This window comes from Aptenodytes forsteri, unplaced genomic scaffold (assembly GCF_000699145.1).
Source record: "Aptenodytes forsteri isolate BGI_AS27 unplaced genomic scaffold, ASM69914v1 Scaffold155, whole genome shotgun sequence".
NCBI lineage: Eukaryota > Metazoa > Chordata > Aves > Sphenisciformes > Spheniscidae > Aptenodytes > Aptenodytes forsteri.
The window spans coordinates 707,717-727,499 of NW_008794446.1; the positions used below are offsets into that span (position 1 = coordinate 707,717).

Genomic DNA, 19,783 nt, shown 5'->3' on the forward strand with positions numbered 1-19,783 from the left:
GGCGCGGAGGGGCCCGGGGGCCGGGGCAGGGGAGCGGGGGAACTCAGCTAAGGGGGCGGCGAGGAACGTGACTGAGGGTGGTATCGGGCGAGGGGGCCTGGCTGGCGGGGGGGCGAGACGAGGGGTGTGAAGGGGCCTGGGCTGCAGGAGGAGCATCGGTCAGAGGCGTGGGAGGACGGTTACATTTTGCTCCAGGGTCTGGCAGGGTTTGGCTCTGTAAGAAGGTTGTTAGGGAGGAGATCAAGGCTTTGTGGCACCGAGGAGGGCCGTGGACGGTGTGCGCCGCAGGGAGGGAGGGTTGGCATCCCCATAGGGCGTGTGTAGCTGGTGTCACTGTCGTGAAACTTGATGTGCGCTGCTTGGGCTGTCACTTCCTGTGTTAGGGGCTAAGCACTTCCCCGTGTTGCTCCGCACAGCGAGCTGTCCTCTCTGGCTTTGGTGTCACCTACAGGGCACGCCATACAATTCACACTTGAGTCATCCTGGTAGCTGTAAAATGCTCCTTGGCTTTGGTTGTGAAGAATGCTCTTTTGCCCTCCGCTCTTATCTGAGCCTGCCCACTTACTCACTTCACTTCGCTGCTGGGCTAACTCTTGATCTCTTCATTTTTCCACACCACAGTAGTTGCATACCCTCATAAAAAACTGTGAAAACGTGCCTCAAGTTTTACAAGTAGGAAGCAGTTTGCTAGCAGATTTTCCACACACTGATTGCTGTCTGATAAATAACTTTTTGACAGTAAAATGGATAGAAGCAATACTCCTATGTGACAGGCCAGAAGATTTCAGACTCTGTGTAGCATCTTCTTATTAGGTCACTTTGCTTTTCTGTATAATATTTACTTTCTTAATTTTTACTTTTTACTTTACTGTGTCAGCAAATAGTGTTCCAAAGCCAATAGCCCTGTTTAAAATACGATATTTAGGAATGTTTGTGTATCTTGCACAGCATATGGAGGGAGGATCCTTCAGGATTTCCTGGGGGAAAGTTTATGTAGTTGAAAAAGGAAGTTTGTGTATATCCATCTAATCCTTTTATACTAATTTTCGCCATTGTTTCTTAAACTTCATTTATTGTGTTTTCTGAAAAAAGAGAGTGTTCTCAAAATATTGGCTAGATGAATCTGATTGCTATGTTGTGATAATGCGTAATATTTCCAAGATGAGTATTTATGCAACTTACTGGTTAAATTTGTTGTTGTACTATTTTTCCTGTTTAGGTGAAATTTGATAGTGGAGTATTACTGCTTAGCACACACAGACTAATCTGGAGGGATCAGAAGAATCATGTAAGTCCCACTTTTGTCTCTTTTATGTCATTCAATTGTAAATTCCATAATAAACAACAGGTAGTTTGCAGTGAAAAGACTGCACACAGAGAGATTTTTCTTTCCTTTGTGTGTGTTTTGTCTTAAAAGTTTAGTCCATTTTTTTGTTCACAGTGGAAAGAAAATTATGTACAAGGAATGTTCTCTCACCCAATTCTGCTTTAATAAAATGATCATGCAGACATGAGGAGGGATGGGAATGAATCATATAAATTTTCCTTTTCTATGGCACAAAAATAGAGGAGAAAAGAGTCTGGTATCATGCACTAAAACCTGTTGGTTTTGAGACTGAAGTTGAATGTGTCAGGCAAATCATAATGTGAACTCCTCTCCCATGCTCCTTGTCTAGCGAGACCTTTTCTGCCTCATTGTGTTTTCAAGTCCAAGTTTCCCTGTCATCTGCTCCCACCATATAGTCCCAGACCATGATGTGATAATAGGATGTGTTTGGTTGGCAGTATTATTTTGTATATGGGTTTTACCTTCCTGACTGCCTGTTCTTGTGCTGAACCATCCCTTCAATAAGCCAGAACATTTGTCTGTACTGCTATGGAGAATTAACTCAGAGGTTAAGTGGCAGTGTCAGAACTACAGTGTAATACTGCTGCTGAACGCTTTGTATCATCAAGCCTGAGATTGCAGGCTAGAAATGGGTGAGAAAGACTACAAACACATACAAAGCTCTAAGCATAGACTGTGACAACGTGCACTACTTTGCAGCTGCAATTGAAGGAGAAGTCCTCCTCAGAACCAGGTTGGATTATGCTCATTTTGGACACAGTCATTTAGAAATTTAGCCCTGGAAGCCAAAGTATAGACAGAGCATGTTCAGATGACAACTTTTCAAAGGCCTGTTACATTCCGCTAGACTGATTTTGCGCAAGGATAGCTGAAGCACCTCTCACACCCAAAGGCCATTCCCTACCAAATATCACATCCTTGCTCCAAAGCAGGGAGCTACTAAGAGACTTCTAAAGGTAAGGTCACAAAGGATGTTCTTAATTTGGCAAAGCAATATATTTTTTCCTTAGGGATTGTTTGCAGGAACTTGAGAACTATTTTTAGTACAAATTTTTCAAAATGTTTTGAGAGCTAGTGCCCAGGATGGGGTAACTGTTAAAGAAGTCAGGGGTTGATTGGCCAGATCATGAACTATTCTGTATAAATTAACTTTTTTTTTGGCATAGTCAGCATGAGATAATTTAGTTGTGCTAAACTATCTGTGTAATTCATCTCTTACTTCTTCATCAGCATCTCTTCTTGACACAGGTGGGCATGTACTGCAACGTGCACTGCTTCTGATCTTCTCACTTGGACATTTTACTTGCTTGGAGTAACATTAAGTGTTATGGCTTCAGCAAGTCTAACAACTGTCCATATCCCCATTCTCTCCTTCCCAACAAAAGGATGACATTCATCTCTTGTCCCTGACTTCCCCTGCTCCTAGGCTACATGATTCCTTGTATCAAGATCATTGAATTTGCTAAATCAGCAGAGAAGAAACTTGGAAGATAAGAAAAATAGTTTTCTTTTAACAAATTAATTTAACTCAGCAAAGATTCTGACAAGCTCCAGGCTTGATTAAGAGAAGGGGCAGAAACATATGGCCAGGAGATGGGCAAAAATTACCCAGTTCTGATCTAATACAGACCAATTCTGTCTCAGCGGAGCCAGGTTTGTTTTTTAATTTTAAATCTATGGTACACAAATAACTTTTTTAGTGCGGTAAATGAAGCTGATTCTTTCTCAAGCTCTTAGGATTGAAACATGAGGAGCACAATGCCCTTTTATTTTCATGGTGAGTTGTTGGGTAAGCTCAGCTGTGATATAACATCAGCCTTAGAAACCTTAGCTAGCTTACCTAGAATAAACTTGTAGAGAGTCTGCTTTTATTGTGTCAGCAAACTTTAGTAATAAATGGGGCACTAGTCATTAGGTTAACATAGCAAACCTTTTTACAAAAACAGACAGCTGTGTTTTATAGCTGCTGTTGTTACATACCATCTGCAGTTGAACAGTATAGAAAATACAGCGATTTCCAAAGGAAGAAAAATACATAATTCTTTTAAGTTTGTTACATAGCTAGATTTGTACAACATTTTAAATCATAAAATCATGCATAATGTGAGCATGAGACATTAGAAAAAAAATATCCAAATAAACTCACAGCATTTTTAACACATCTCTCTTTTTATATCCCTTCCTCTTGCTTCTCTCACCTGGAAGGGGTGATTCTAAGTCCTTGTGCTTACAATAAGTTCATAACTTTCTAACTGTGAACTAAATGAATCAATCATTTTGACAGTGTACATACTATAAATAGTTGGATCCTTTTGTCATTTTCAAAAACTTTTTTTTGTTTCTTTACACAGAAGTATCATTCTGCCTGTATTTAAAGTGTCCAGAGCTATGTGGGCGTTTTACAAACAGTAACCTCTTCTATATAACGACTGTAGAATCTGAAGCCATAGAAGAATCTAAACAGCTTGTATTAAGAGTTTTTAGAACAGGAAGTACAACCCATGTTTTTTCCCAATGAGAGATCTACTCATTAGTCGGAGTTCCTGCATGTATACTTCCCTAATCTCCAATTTAATGAGTATTTAATCATTTCATGCAAAGAGGAACAATTTTGGTAGTAGGGATTGAGAGGGCCCTGTAACAGTGTTCATTGTAACCTGGTGTTAGGCACACCCTCATGGCAGATGGAAGAGAGGTTCAAAGAGGGAATGTAACCTGTGTTTCCTGTATTCTGGGTGACTGTGTTGATCACCAAGCTATTGTGCGGAAGACAACGTTCACTAAAGGACACTCACCAAAACAAGACCAGGCACCTAATTAGATGCTTTGAATTGCTCCTTTGAGCAATTTCTGTCTCAAATGCATGTAGAAAGAGTTTAGCCTGGGTGGGTTAGTCTCCCACAGATGGATACAGTCTTGTTTCTTGCTCTGCTTTGTTTTGTCTAAAGCACAGTCCAATAAATGTGTGTTGAGATGCATCAATTGCTGGATTAAGTCCTTGGGTGTGGGATAGATGAAGAAATTCCTATTCCACTCAGAGGATAGTCTAGTTTTTCAGACGTTCAACACTTAAAAGACTGGTGCTTTTGGATATCGTTTTAGCTCCCAAAGTAACATCAATGCAAAAATGTTAAGAACCTATGAGCATTCTGCACCTACAGGGATAAGCTGCAGTAGTGTGGAAATTTTAGTGTTTAAATTTTGAACTTAGATACTAAAGACTTGTTAAATTCCCGAGTCCTGTGAATCTAGCTTGAGGTGTCTAAAGTCGACACATTGACACTTAAGTTTGATTTTTTTTTTTTATTATCTAGAACCCAGTTTCAACTTCATATTAAGTTTTCTACTTACGTTTCTCTTTAATAGATTGTTTCTATTGTTACTATCATATTTCATATGGGGTGCCTCAGGCAACACCTGTAGAAATCTGTACTGTTTGTGAAATGGAGAAAGAGAACACTTGCTTTTAGAGAATGAATAGTCAGGATATGGCTTTAATTTCACTTGTGTTTGCATTGATTGTTCCAGGAGTGCTGCATCGCTATACCTCTGTCTCAGATCGTCTTTATTGAAGAGCAAGCAGCTGGGATAGGAAAAAGGTAAGGTGATAGTCCTTGTCCTTGTCCGATGGATAGTTTGCCCATGCATGTTATGTGAGGTACCCAAGATTATATATTAATTCATGGTAGGCTCCATTTGCAATCCAGGTTTCCAGACTGACAGCCACAAGGACCTGCTTTCCTCACTTGAGATCAAATGTGTAAGAGACTCATGACAAAGCGGTGTTTGATGTGATTTGTTAAATAACTGTCTTGTAATCACTAAACAAGTATGTGTTCTAGCTTGCCATTTTCATTTGGTTAGTCATAAATGACAACAGTGATTTTGCTGGATCTAAATTTAAAAGCTAATTTTAGTCTTTTGTGCCACAGAACTGGTTGGGGATAGAAACTCTGCCAGATCCTGTATTATATAGCTTTTCATGACCATATGATTGTTTTTGAGCATGGAAATGCTAGCGATGGTTAGAAGGAACTCAAGTGCTTCCACTCACTTGAATACCTAATTCGGTATGGGATGTGTATAAAGAAGTTTCACAAGAAACAGAGAAAAAAATATTAACTGGAGAAATATATATGTAGTTGACATCTGCTTGCAGCCTACAGTCAGATGGGTAAGGTAATAGGCTGGGGGTATCCAGGAGAAATCAGGCAATTCACTAATGCTGGAGAAGTCAAATAAATAAAGACCCATGAAAAAAGTATCAGTAAAATGAAATGGGAATGGCAGATCTGTAGTCATGCTGTGATAGCAGTCTGTTATGTTCCTAAAATAATGCTATCTCAAAGTTTGTTTTGGTGGTAGGTGTCATTTTAGACTGTTATTTCCATGCACGTTACCTTTGAATGTTGGTTTTGGACATACTCACATACAGTGTTCGCAAGTGACATATACAAGTGGGATAGATTAAACATAATATTGAGACCTTTTGTTTTCCTGTGAAAAAGATAGTGTATTTTGGCAGTAGTTATTGCAAGTCAAAAGCCAAAACAAACGACTACTCGATGATTAGTTTTTTATCTTAACTAAAAGATTTTTCAAAAATTATTGCTTGAAATGTTAAAATTTGTTACGTTTATTTCTTAAGAATTGATGGTGGGTACATTTTAAGTTTGTGAGATGTTGCTGTTTTAGAGGTTATAGTAGTTTTTATGCAATATCTACTATAATATTGAGTCAAAATACTTAAATGTTGATGCACAAACATAAAGCATTATTTGATGTACTTTAGCTCTTATGTGAGGTAAAGTTAATAGAGGTTTTGATTAAATGGTTAACTTTGACTGTAGAAATAATTTTTTTAGATATTACAGAAAGCTGCCTCTTCTCTTTCCTTTAACTTTTTCTTAGTGCCAAAATAGTAGTTCATCTTCATCCTGCTTCTTCAAACAAAGAGCCTGGTCCATTCCAAAGCAGCAAATATTCCTACATCAAACTTTCTTTCAAAGAACATGGGCAGATTGAGGTAAGTTTTGTACCATGCAAGCCCAGCATATCAAATCTTTGGACATGCTTTTCTCCTCTTGCTGCGTTAATGATAATTTTCCATGATCCTTCCATGTTTACTTTTGAGGTGGAGCTTTTTCAATATATCCCTTTCAAAGACAAACACTACGAGCCTTCAGGGTTCTCTACTTTGCTTAAATAATGCAAATAGAGTTCCAAAAATGTCAAGAGGCATTATTAGGCTTTGTCCTTATTTTAGTAGTTTTAATATAATCTTATACTTCCTTTTTTAATCTTTTAAATTGAACACAGGATTTTCCAAAATGACGTCTCTGAAATCTGTTAAATGTTTAACAGACTAAAAGATGTTTCTTTGTAGCTAACCATCTACTGAACAGGAATCAAGCAACTTATTCCTAATCATCTCTCAAATTTTATTGCTGAACACTTTTTGTTGTTTCAGAGCTTTGTTTCATTTTATGTTTTATAAATATTTCTTTTACCTACACCAAATCTCAAAGGCATTGAGCATTCTAAAAAAATGTAATATATTTTTAAAAGAAGGCTTATCCTAAAAAACAAAGAAATTGCACTCTGTAAAGAAATTTCACAGTATAAGATCCTCACTTGATGAGACTAAGAACTTTAACTTTGAACAATGAAAAAAGCTGTACCTGTTCACTGCAGAAAATCAGATTTTCAATTTGAATTAGTTATAAATGTCTTATAAATGCATGTGCTTGATCAGACTCACTTTCATTTCTTTGTGAGCAGTTTTCAGCTTAGGACGAGTGTAGATTTATGCCTAGTTATAATTGTATATGTGTTTTGCCTAATCATGACCTTATTTATTTTAATGTTAATGTTCGTGTCTGAAAAGCAAACTTACTATGCTAACTGGTTACCTAGCATATCAATTACACTCCAGATCTTTTCTTTATGACTTCAGAATGCTTTCCTGTGAACTCTGAACAACCATAAGAATGGAGTAGGTTTTCTTTCTGGATTTTGGTCAGTGGGATACACTTATTGTTAGCTAATTAACTAATGCCTCCTTCCGGTACTAGCAATAAACAAATAAGTGTAATTGATCTGTGTGGATGTCTTTATATTGTTGAATTAACAGATCAATAGCAATTAGATTGTTCAACTTTCCTTCCTTTTAAAAGCATGCCTTTGAGCAAACCTCGACATTTTTAACTTTAGCATGTTTTGGAACATTTTGAATATCTGAAAAAAGTATTTTACAATAGAAGTACTTATGCAAGTTTGACTATTAACTACATGGTTCCTCCTCTAATGTGTGTATTTTTGAAGATTGGACATTAAGAATTTCCAGATAATGAATGTTGTACTGTGGATGTGTAGGTGTTACCATGCTTTGTCTTACAGTGAAGTTTATTTCATCTACCACCAAGATGCTAAAAATACCCAGAGGTACTCTGCACAGTTTATGAAACATCTGTTGCACTCTCTAATGTTTGCAGTTCTATAGACGATTGTCGGAAGAAATCACCCAAAGGAGATGGGAGAACATGCCTACTGGTCAGACCATTCAAGTTAACAAGGATCCACAGGTATGTGCAGAGCTTCTGAGCAGAATCTGTATGTAATCTCGTTTCCACTTCTTGCTGCCCCCATATACTGCATCTGGCATGCCTCTCTAACCAACACCATGGGCACATGTGGGAATTCAGCTTTACTTTGCCTATTTCTTCACTGGCATAAATTAGTTTCTCCTTTGCAGTTTTCACCTGATCTAGAACACTGTGGCCTCTCTTCCTTGAGAGTGTTTAGACTTGAATAGTTGATAATGAGCTCCATTTTTTGTATGTAGTCAGACACACACTCACATAATGCAAATATTTTATATATATATTTGCATATAATTTTATTCAGCATGAGAGATCTAATGAAGCTGAAAGATTTTTGGTCTTAATTGTGATTTCTTTTCTGTTTTATTTTTTGTGCCTGGAGGTCAGATATATAACATGTAACTTTTATATAACTCTGGAACCTATATATGTTTGATTTAAATGTATATTCTAAATGGACAGTTATGGAGAATCTCTTTGTCATATGTTAGATTGCCTTCTTTATCTGTCTGCATACTTCTAGGTTACAAACTCTGATAAACACGTAGATGTTTCTGTATATGAATACATGAATATATTGAACATATAGTACTATATGAATGAAATAGGATGATTGTTCAACGTCAAATCACTAAACTAAAGATTGTTCAACGTCAAATCACATATGTATGTCCTCCTTTGTAAATGTAGTACCTATAAAAATAGTTGCATTTGGGAATGCAATGGGGAAGCCTGTACCCTGCGTCAAGAATCACGTAATGAAAATGCCTTACCTCCTGTTCTTACTCGTAAGTCATAGCAAACCATTAACACCAGTGCTAAGCTTTGCAGTCAAAGATTGAGGGCTGGCACCACTGCCACTTAGGTACCAGCCTTTCTAAAACACATTCGGCATCAAATGAAAGGTTCACCATCATCTCCATTCCGATACTCCTCAGCAAGGTCAATTAGACTGCACTTAGCGTTGTGTTTCTGTGGCTATGTTTCTTCAGGCTAGATTTCTCAAGGTAATCATGTTTAGATACACTCATGCATTTCCACAGCTCTAGTATTGATGTTCACATGGACTTGGGAGGCTTTAATTGAGATGAGCTGGAATGCTCAGTCTGGATCAGGCTATTAAGCATCTTCATATTAATAGCTTCAATATAATAATCTTATTATCTGTCTACTACAGCAAATTCATACATGCTTGACACTTACCGTTTATGTTTTTTACACTGGTTTAAAAAATACTTTCAAGAAACATATGAACTATTGTATGCATATCAGCTCTTTGCGGGAACGTTTCCTGTCTTCTAATGTAAGGTTTTTCACAGTGAGGCAGATGAGAAAACTTAGCATTTCCTATTTTGATTCCTTTCATTATTTTCTTTTGCAGGCAGGAAGAATAAGGGCTGTAGGAATTGTAGGGATCGAAAGGAAATTAGAGGAAAAAAGAAGAGAGACTGACAAAAACATTTCCGAGGTAAATACTACTGAAGTTTCAAGGTCAACCACCTGTCTGAGCCATTTACATTCATTCATACTTTCTTTTAGGGGCAGCTGAGACTATTGTTTTTGTTGAGAAGTCTGAATTGAGTAAGAGTGTATAGTTTACAGTTAATTTTACTTTGTTTAACTGGCTTTTCAATATATGTAAAGGTACTTCATTTAAACAGTTCCTTTCAAGAAGACTGTTCTTTGAAACTAATGGTGTGTATTTATAAAATTAATTTTGGTAGAATTAGAAATGTGAGTTCAGTTACTTTTCATCAGGGGAAGCAGAACACAAAGGCATCTGCAGAAAGAGACTCTTACAAGTTTTGGGGGGGTTTCCTTTTTTCTACAGCTAATTTTGGTTTCAATTGAAAATTTAATATATATGAAGAAGAATACGCTGATCTAAGTGTCTGCACATAACTGTGGTGAAGTTAGGTTTTCATCTTATAAATATTGAGTTTTTAAATGTTAGATTTAGGCTTATAATTACAGTAAAATGTTCTACAGTCCAGGCATTGGCAAGATGTTACAAGTAACTGTGAAATACCTGGGCTAGATGGAGACCATCCTTTTTCCCAGAAACAGCACAATAGTTGAATTCCGGATACCAATACTGATGGAGAACAGAGGCAATTAATTTCTTCATATATACCTGAGAGCAATATCCTCAAAATAGTCTGGTTCTGTCTTGGTAGTAGAGATCAATACAGAAGTTCTCATAAACTACATGCAACAGATTTGTTCTTGTGGCAAAACTTTATGGGATTCTGTGTGCCACAATACAAAAGGCGTTCACTGCTCTGATACATTACAGAAAATTATAGTACCTTTGCAGGCCGCATGCTGTTTCAGATACTGGTAGCATTAAACTTTTTCCTTTCTGTTTATGAGGAACGTAATGAATGAAGTTCTGTGTGTAGTTCAAAAGGTATTGTGGTTACATGCGTGTGTATATAGTTCAAAAGGTATTGTCTGGTTATTTTTTCCTTTAGTAGCTTTGTCAGAGAGTAAAAAAAATCCATTTATACGTGTTGTATGAACAGAGGAAAACCATGACTTGTAAAATCCTGCCTTCCTCCAGCTTTGAATGTTATAAATGACTTAATTTAAAAAATGGTGCCCTGGCTTCCAGCAAAAGGCTTCCTGCATCTGCTGTTCACTGCTGATAAGAATCCAGTTCTTTAGCCTTTTGTTTATCTGAGGAAGTTCCTGTTAGGTGTGTGCACATTCCCCTTTGTTTCCAGGCCTGCCCTCGGTGAGTCAGGCAGAGGAGGAGTTAGACACAGCATGCTGTTTATTTAGCTAAATCAAGGGTTCTTTTGATGAATGATGTTTTCATGCAGGTTATAGAGATTAGAAATAAGCTGAGAAAAGCCTTGTTAGAAAACTTTTTGTTGATATCATATACAAGAACAGTAGAAGGACTTTGATTTACACTAGAGATTGGGAAATCTATTGTAAATTATTGAATTTGGCAGATTAGGAAGTAAGAAGAAATATTCCAAAGAGAAGCTTTTGTTCTGATAGTGGTAGATTATTGTTATACGGTGGTATAGTTTCTTTTCTCCCCTTGGACCTGGCTTTGTCCCACTTAATTTTGGATACTTAACTTAGGTACCAAGTGTTAAGAGGCTAGACTTCTCCAGTCAGTGGGGAAACACTGGCACCATTAGGAGGGATTCAGATGAAGAGCAAACCCTGTCCCTTGCTGGAGGCATCTCTTTCTCTTCTTTGCGTGTTGAATCTCAGACCAATAAGCTTCTAAGTAAGGCGCCTAAATGTAGATGGGAACAATTGGGTCTTCCTGCACAAATTCCGCTAAAATGTGTCTTTCTAGCGGGGAATTAGTCAGAATAAGCGAAGGATCACATAGAAGCAATGGCTGGAAGCTGTAGGCAAGATGTATCTCTGGTCTGACATACTGTAACTGAACAACCTTCTTTACTTGTGGCTGGAGGGGTTGGGTGCTGCTGTCAGGCAAGCTTTAGCTGAAAAGGTTCCGGATTTTTTCTCACACCAGTTGTTCAGAAAAGGTTGTTTGAAAAGGTTGACCACCTGGGCACGTTGTCATGTATTTGAGAGAAGCGGGTGAGAAGGCTGAATGTGTGTTGCTGAGGATGGGAGAAATGAGAGTTGCTTTTTAATATAGTTGCATTAATATAGTTGCTAACTCCTTTTTTTTTTTAACATGATTTTTTTAATGCTAGTTGGTTATCATTATTAAAACTTCTGAATTTCAGTGTACCTTCAGCTTTTTTTAAAGTATGTTTTATTTAATCCTAAAAATGCCCTTTGTGGGTTGTTGTAGAATTGTTGTATTTGAGACAGTAGCAGTTTACTAAGCTTAATAGACTTGATATAATTGTGGTCCTATGATGGATGTCCAGTTTATTACATTTTTTTTTTGTGGAAACAAAAGGTTTCTTAGACTAGAAAAAAATTGTTTTGTACAAATAATTTTTTCCCTTGCTCTAGCAGGTATTTTGGTTTTTAGGTCCAACAACTAGAGTTTTCAGAGGATGCTTTTTATCTGGTTTTTATCTTAATTTATTTAAATCTGATCATTTGTCTCATGGACCTTATTTCCTTCATCTTTTTAGCTGTTTTTTGTTTATTATGGTAGCACCACTGTTCCTATGTATGCGATACTTAAATGAAGAGATGTTGCCACACATTTTCAGAGGTTTTGTCTCTTCAGTTAAGCGTACATGTGAAAGCATATACCCTCTTCCTTGCTCATTTGAAATGACTGTTTCTTACTAACTTAGTAACATCTACTGATTAAAGTAAAGTTGTCTGTCTTGTCAGGAGGAGTACTTCTGTAGCTTTACAGCTGGCTTGCTGCTAGCCAGTAACAACAGATCTCCTTGAGTGAGGGTTAACTGTTGGAAGAAAACCTACCATCACCACTAAGAAACCTTCCCCCATCTTTTAGGAGAGCATAATAAACTTGGACAGTTTAATCTTTTCTGGGCCTCAGTATCTCATTGTTCTTTCCTATCATATGGACTTCATAAATCATATTGAACTAGTGTTCGCATACTAGAAAAGCGTGTGATTGATTCTTTTCTTCATTCTTTGTTGTTTATGGTTTGTATAATTTTAAGACCTCATATAAAACAGATACATCAACCAATTATATATAATATCTCACATTGTAACATACTAATCTAAAGGGATAGCAGCTCTTACGAATAGCTTGGATAGGTGGACAAAGATAGCTCTCTGTCTCCATGAAGCTGAATGTTGTAATTATACTGATCTGCAGTGTCTGCTTTTCATTTCAGGCTTTTGAGGATCTTAGCAAACTAATGGAGAAGGTATGGCATGTGTCACTTACCCAAGTAGACTTATGCTTGTTTTCTCAGTTTTAAGTATGCTTTTCTCCGTTGAGCTGAAAGTTGACTTATCTATGTGTCTTTCTCGATAGGCTAAGGAAATGGTGGAGTTATCCAAGTCAATAGCTAATAAGATTAAAGAAAAACAAGGTGACATCACTGAGGATGAGGTAAATGAATTTTGTTTTTAAAGTCAACAGAAATGTTCCTATGCAAAGCAAAAAGCTATCCATTTAATACATGTAATGTTAATAAAGAATACTTCATGGTTGGTTTTTTGTGTGTTTGAATTCTACATAAACTAAACGTGACTTAGTTGTTTAGTGTTAGTTTTTCTTTTGACCCTTTCTTAAAAGCAAAGATTTTACTGCCTTTGTGTAAATTTTTGTATTTTTGACCTCTGCTGGTCAAAAATAAATTGTATTAAGTCTTGCCTTCTCTTTGCTAGTAATTGACTTTATTGGTAGTAAACTGAACGGATTTATTCACCAAAACTGTCTTATAGTAATAAAATCAAAGACTTTTAAAAACCAGACTCATTCACTAGCTGATGTACTTCTAAATTTATTTATTTATTTGTTTAGACTATTAGGTTCAAGTCCTATCTACTGAGTATGGGTATAGCTAATCCAGTTACTAGGGAAACTTATGGATCTGGTACACATTACCACATGCAACTGGCGAAGCAACTAGCTGGAATACTGCAGACACCATTAGAGGTAAAGTACCTAATTTTGCACCAACATTTTCCGTGTGTTGCTGAATTTTGGTGTAAATGTGTTTTGGCTGTAGTACTGTGCCTCTTTTTAAAGCCTCAGGTTTTGCAGCACAGCCTCATATTCAATGTTTATGGAAGGAATATATATCCTCTTTGTGAATAAGAAAGTTTAAATATAAGTAAGAATTTTTCTTTGGAGTAATGCCATCTCAACTTCTAATTTGCGAAATATCAGTGATATTTAGAAACTCATGCTAGCAGTCTTTCTTCTATTTGAACAGCCCTGTATTCATCCCTTGCTGCAGAATATTACTTTTTTAAAGAAAGAGTGAAACAACACTGACTTTGAAAATATAAGTAGTCAGTTTTTAAACTGCTTAAAAATTACATATTTTGAAAATATAGTACAGAGTTATTACATGGATTACCCCCCCCAGTAACATCTCATATTTTAATTTATCAGACGCTATTACAGAATTCAGGATCCTCACCAAAAAGTTAGATTTCAAGTTGCAACTTATAAGGCTATATGTCTACTAAGTAAACACATACATATTACAGTATTTTTGTGAAAGCTATGTGCTACCTACTATGATCAGAATGGAAAACTGAGTGTGTCTGAAAAACAAAAATGGTAAATTGATTGATAGATTTAATATATTGAAATTCCTTGTTCCTGTGATTTATTCTCTGCTTTAAAATCAAAGTAATTCACAGTCTTTGGATGTAGTATCAGTGTTTTGCATTTTAAAATGATTGGAGAAAGATATAATATAACAACTTACCTCTCATGCTAGAAATGCGTGGTATTGCCTGGGTAGTTTTTTTCATTAAGGCCCATCATTTAGCTCCTCTGTTTTACCTGTTTAATCAGTCAAATGCAAGTTGAGATACTGTGTTTACTAGATCAATGCTATTTCTCTTACCAGTCTTGTGCTTAACACAGGAGCGAGGAGGGATCATGTCACTTACAGAAGTGTACTGTCTGGTAAATCGCGCACGAGGATTAGAGGTGAGAAATTGGTTTTATTAAGTATTTTATAAAATGTACTTCAGTGATAAGGTGATAAAAGAAAAAGGGTAAAAATGTTCCCTACCACTTGCTCACTCTACCTGTCTAACAGCATGAAGTGATCAGCCCTTTATTAAAATTAGGGGTTTTACCTTTTTCCTTTCTCCTTCTTCCATGTAATGTTTATGTATCCTCTATAAGTTGTCATACTGTATGCCGCTTTTTATAATAGCATATAAAAGGGAAAACCCATCCTTATCTGGAAAGAAAACTGAAAGGACAGAGAATACTAAAGAATGATAATTTTTTTTTTTTTTTTCCCAAAATACATCAATTCTTTCTGTAAACAGGGCAAGAAGGATTATTATAGAACACATAGTAAGGGAACAGAAAGGAGCACAGAAGCCAAGAAAATAAACTGGACAATAGAAAGGAAGAGAATTAACAATATTGTGTAACCTGGTGTATTTTATAGCTGTAGTTATTAAAACTGTTTGGCTTGGTGTTATGCTGTATACTTGCAATGCAAGCTGTGAATAAGTATGGTTTACTGTTTTAATAGTTGCTGTCACCAGAAGATTTAGTAAATGCTTGTAAGATGCTGGAGTCACTGAAATTACCACTAAGGTAAGAGCTTTACAGTTGTATTAATAAAACATGGCACTCACAAGTCAGACCATGGTGCTTGGATGACTTAATATTTTACCTGCAGTAGATTTGTTTTAAACAAAGTCATCCTTTGCTTAAAGGATGCTGCTGTATGCACCAACATCCACTCTACATTAAAATATGAATTTTTAACCATGGTTCACTTTACTAGGAAGACTTTTCACTTCCAATATGTTTTTTTCAGACTGGGGAAGGTGTTTAACTAAGCCCAGACATATGCCCTGCTCTTTTCAGTCTCTTCAGATTTTGAAGATGCTTTTAATGTTAAGTTCATTTTACAGAGCTTTTTTTTTTTTTCCCCCTTTTGTAATGTGGTTATAGGTGTGGATGCATTAGAAATGTGACCGTAGGTGATGTGCACAGGGCTTTTAATTACTTTGACTCTCTTTTGATTTTAGGCTTCGGATATTTGACAGTGGTGTGATGGTGATTGAACTCCAGTCTCATAACGAAGAGGAAATGGTAGCTTCTGCTTTAGAGACAGTAAGTGTACTTCATTTCCTTCAGTGTTCTGACCGTGGTGGGGAAATTTAAACACATTAGGTAGAAAAACTTGACATACAGGATTTCCTTTTGAGGTTTTGAAATACAAAATATTCAGCTTCCAAATCTTCTAACAGTAATACTTAAATAGCACTTTTCATCTTCAAAGTGCTGTGCAGGCAATAATCTTAGTCATTGCTTTCTTCTTAAGGAATAAATCACTTTTCCATCTCTTTTCAAACTTCGTTAACCTTCAACCTTCCTCCAAATATTTTGCACTGTAGAATGAAATTCATGGCATGTATTAAGCACTTAATTTAACAGAAGCAGACTTCAGACACTGTACACAACGTGCTTGAAGGCAGTGAAAGTAGCTCTTAAATGTTGATATAGGCAGTTGTTTGGTTTGGGTTTATTTCATGAAATAGAACATTGTATGTGTAACATCTTGTACTGAGTTTGCTGGCGTGAAGAGCGCTCAGTTGGAGAGTAGTGCATATAGAATTAAGCTAGCTTCATCAGGAAAAAAAAATAGTATAAATTGCTCAGCGTGGTAAACCTTTGTGGTCTTGCTACCTCTGGACTCTTTAAAGTCCTGCTATCCCATTATTTGATTCATTTTCCTGTGTCTTTTTCAGTGGGATGTAATTTTTTTTTTTGTTTTTCATAAAGTTGAGTAAAGGCTGATTCAGTGTATCCAGAGTTAAACATCAAAGTCAAAGAGGACTTTGACTTGGGCAGTCAAGAAAAAGTAGAGCTATCACAGACACCTTTTCACTTGATACATGAGGTGGACTCTTCAGTGCGTTTTGCATGATTCTTACCGTATAGCTTTCTCTCATCAAAAAGATTTTTAGATAAGAGAAGCGTATATAGCCATCTAAAAGATTCCATCCTAAATTATCAAAACTTAAATGCTTCAGTCTTTCAATGTATGTTAATCCTTTCAGTTTGTTTTCTTATATTTTCTAATATATATTTTCTAATTTATATTAGAAAAATACCTAGTCCATTTTAGTTTTTTTCTGATTATTTTTGGTTTCTAATTAATTTGTTGCCTTCAGTAAGAGTGCTTATCTCTTTGAAAGGAAAGGAAAAACCTTTTCTTGATAACAAATGAGGTCAACTACAAAAAGCAACAGATGGTGGATTTATTACTGAAGTGCCTTTTTTCTTTTCTTTTCATAATACGAGACTTTGACTCCATAGAAAAATGTAAGGGCGAGGCTTTGAATGAGGAAGGCTAGCCCATAAGGGAAAGGGAAGATGAGATTAGACTTGTGGCCAAAAGCACCCTGTGCTTAATGTATAATGTACAGTAACATGAAACTTCTGAGAAGAAGTGAAAGGAAGTCACAGGGTTTCAGACAGGAGGGAGATGTGGTTTTGAACGGCTGGTGAAGACAGGAAATGACATGGAAGTCAAAGGAACCCAAAGTCACCCTTGAGGAGAGTAGTGGTTTGGGAAGGAAAGATGATTAATCACCCATATGCATATTACATTGTATAGCTGACTTCCATTACTCAGATTTGATCACTTAGCTTCATAAAATCTCAAGTTAGGACTAATTTAATCTGAGTTTCTGTAAAAAGACTACTGCTGCAAATGACACAGAATAGACTCCTCCCCACCCAGTTATGTGGGAAGCAGGAAATGGCAACTACATCTGGATTTACAAGTTTGCTTGAATCTGAAGCAATGGAGAAATGGAAGAATTATTAATTTGTAGGGTAATAAAACATGTTTATCTGGGAAGTTCAATGCAGTAATAAGTCTGGACTTCATATCTAATATTTTAAGCATCCACATGTCTAACCTGTGTGAGAAGGTTTCATTTTAGCATGTATTAGCGTGGTTGAGACAATGGGGCCAAAGTTTTGAGTCCCAAGACTAAACCTATCTTTTGTGTCAACTGAACGTGATGGTCTCTTTTACTGATCCCTCTAGTATGCCATAACATAGGGTGGACCACTAAGGTTTGGGGATTTTTCTATAGGCAGTGGGGATATTTTAAATCCCATTAAACTCAAATTCTCCACTTCCATCTGAGATGACTTAAATTTGTAAATCGATGACCTGCCCTGAACAGGTCTTTTATTTCCTCATTTAGGCTTCACTGTTTGCAGAATCACTTAGTATAGTTGGGCTGCGTAAATACTGATTGTGACAGTATACTGCTGTCTGAGTTATTCTAACTTTTGTGCTCATCTTGTCCCAAGGCATCTTTTAAAAAATCTGAAGGAAAGGGTACCATGTGATTTTTTACAGATTTAACTCTTTTCTACGTTCCTTTTTTATACTTGGCAATTTTCCCAGGACACAGAAGAGGTATTTTTAAGGGGAAATACTCATAATTATTTGTACTTTTTTAAAATGCAAACAAACTAGTTGTCTTCACAAGGGATTTGCTACCAATTTATCACTTTGCAAGGCTAGACCTGATTCGGTAGCTGAGAGAACTTCATTGTTCTTTTAATGCCATAGTTTGTTTATCTGTGTGTGTTTTTTGACAGGTATCTGAAAAGGGTTCTCTCACAGCTGACGAGTTTGCTAAGCTGGTGGGGATGTCTGTTCTCTTAGCCAAAGAAAGGTAAGTAATAATCGCTGTGTTTAATACCTTCATTATCATGTCATCCTCATGTAATACAGCACGTCTTCTTTTGCTTTCTCTAGGCTGCTTCTTGCTGAAAAGATGGGCCATCTTTGCAGAGATGATTCAGTAGAAGGCTTGAGATTCTACCCAAATTTATTTCTGACACAAAGCTAATGTAGTTTGTGTACAACTTGTTACGTAGCAGTTGAACAAGAGAGCAGAGGGCAGAACCCTTCCAACAGACTTTAAAATTTTTATTTTGTTAGTCAACTGCAACAGTGATGAACATTGCAATGCTTTACCATTCTCAGGTATTTCAAGTGCTGAATCCTCTTACGTGGAACTGCAAGGAAATAGGAATCACTAAGTCAGAAGCATGTTAATTGTCTCAAGCCGGCTAGCTCATGTTTCAAGTTTTATTTGATGTGCTCTGTAGTTTCTCATTTCAAGAGAAGTCAGATGAAGATTCCACACAAGTGAAAGTGGAGAGAATATCCCTGTAGTCTGCCATGAGGGTCGGCATCCAGAAGACAGGTTACTACATACTCCAATTTCAGTTTGTTTATGTCTAGAGCAACAAAGCAGACAGATGTATCCGTAGTGATAAGAGAAGTGACTTCGGTGTGTACTGAGGTATAAGGAACAAACCAGTGTAGAATAACCCCTTCTCCCTGAAGTGATGGACAGTGTTCTAAGAGAGGATCTTGGGGTTCTTGTACTTTGAGACAGAAAGAACTTGCTGCAAGAGAGATTAACATACGTTATGTGAATCTAGAAAACACGGTGTTTATTTTGTCATGTCTTATGCTAATATCTCAGATAGAAGCATTGTTAGCACAGACTTCCTCCCTTCTTTTTCCTTGCCATCTTCCTTCCTGTCTCATTATGTTGCAGTTCGGGTGCCCTTTCTCTGCCCTGTCTTTACATAGCAGAGTGTAGTAGCCTCCTGTCACTCTACCAGACTCTGTGCTTTAATGTGCTTGGTTTGTATCTTGTACTTCTAATGAAAGATCATTTGTTTGTATAATAAGCCTATTATTTGTTTTGGAGAGACGGTTCATTTGCTTATATCTCGTATGCGAAAACTAATATGCTTTCAATATTGAAGGGAGGGAGAAGACTATCACCCTGTGTTTAATAGTCACAAGGTATATTGTTTGGTATTCCTCACCCTGTGTTCACACTGAATGCAATTTGATAGTCTCAGTTTTCATAACTCCAGTGGAGTTGTTACATTACTTGAAGGTCTGTTGTCATAGTAATAACGGTAAGTGGATGTTTACGATCCACGTCACCTAAATTTTTGGCGTTTTGAAGTGACCAGTTTTAATAAATAACAAAATTCATTCAAGGTATGGGCAAGGACAACATATAGGTAACTGCACTGTGGTTGTAATGGCCAAATCAACATTACAAAAAAGGAGAAAAAGTCTTTTAAGAGCCTGAAAATATTTTCAGAACTATTTCAGTGTTGCCATAGCTTAGATGAGGGTTAAGAGCCTGCCAATAAGGAGTTCAGCGCAGAGATCCCAACAGT

At 36.7% G+C, this 19,783-nt stretch overlaps 1 protein-coding gene across 1 annotated transcript; it reads left to right on the forward strand.

Annotated features, from left to right (window-relative positions):
* The first annotated feature begins 951 nt into the window (after nt 1-951).
* On the forward strand, nt 952-18,622 carry VPS36 (vacuolar protein sorting 36 homolog). The gene is made up of 14 exons (XM_009290258.1): nt 952-993; nt 1,220-1,288; nt 4,877-4,947; nt 6,260-6,374; nt 7,843-7,932; nt 9,332-9,418; nt 12,720-12,752; nt 12,863-12,940; nt 13,355-13,489; nt 14,435-14,500; nt 15,063-15,127; nt 15,568-15,652; nt 18,167-18,243; nt 18,327-18,622. The coding sequence occupies exons 1-14, from the start codon at nt 952-954 to the stop codon at nt 18,418-18,420; spliced, it is 1,107 nt and encodes a 368-aa protein (XP_009288533.1). The 3' UTR covers nt 18,421-18,622.
* The last annotated feature ends 1,161 nt before the right edge of the window (nt 18,623-19,783 follow it).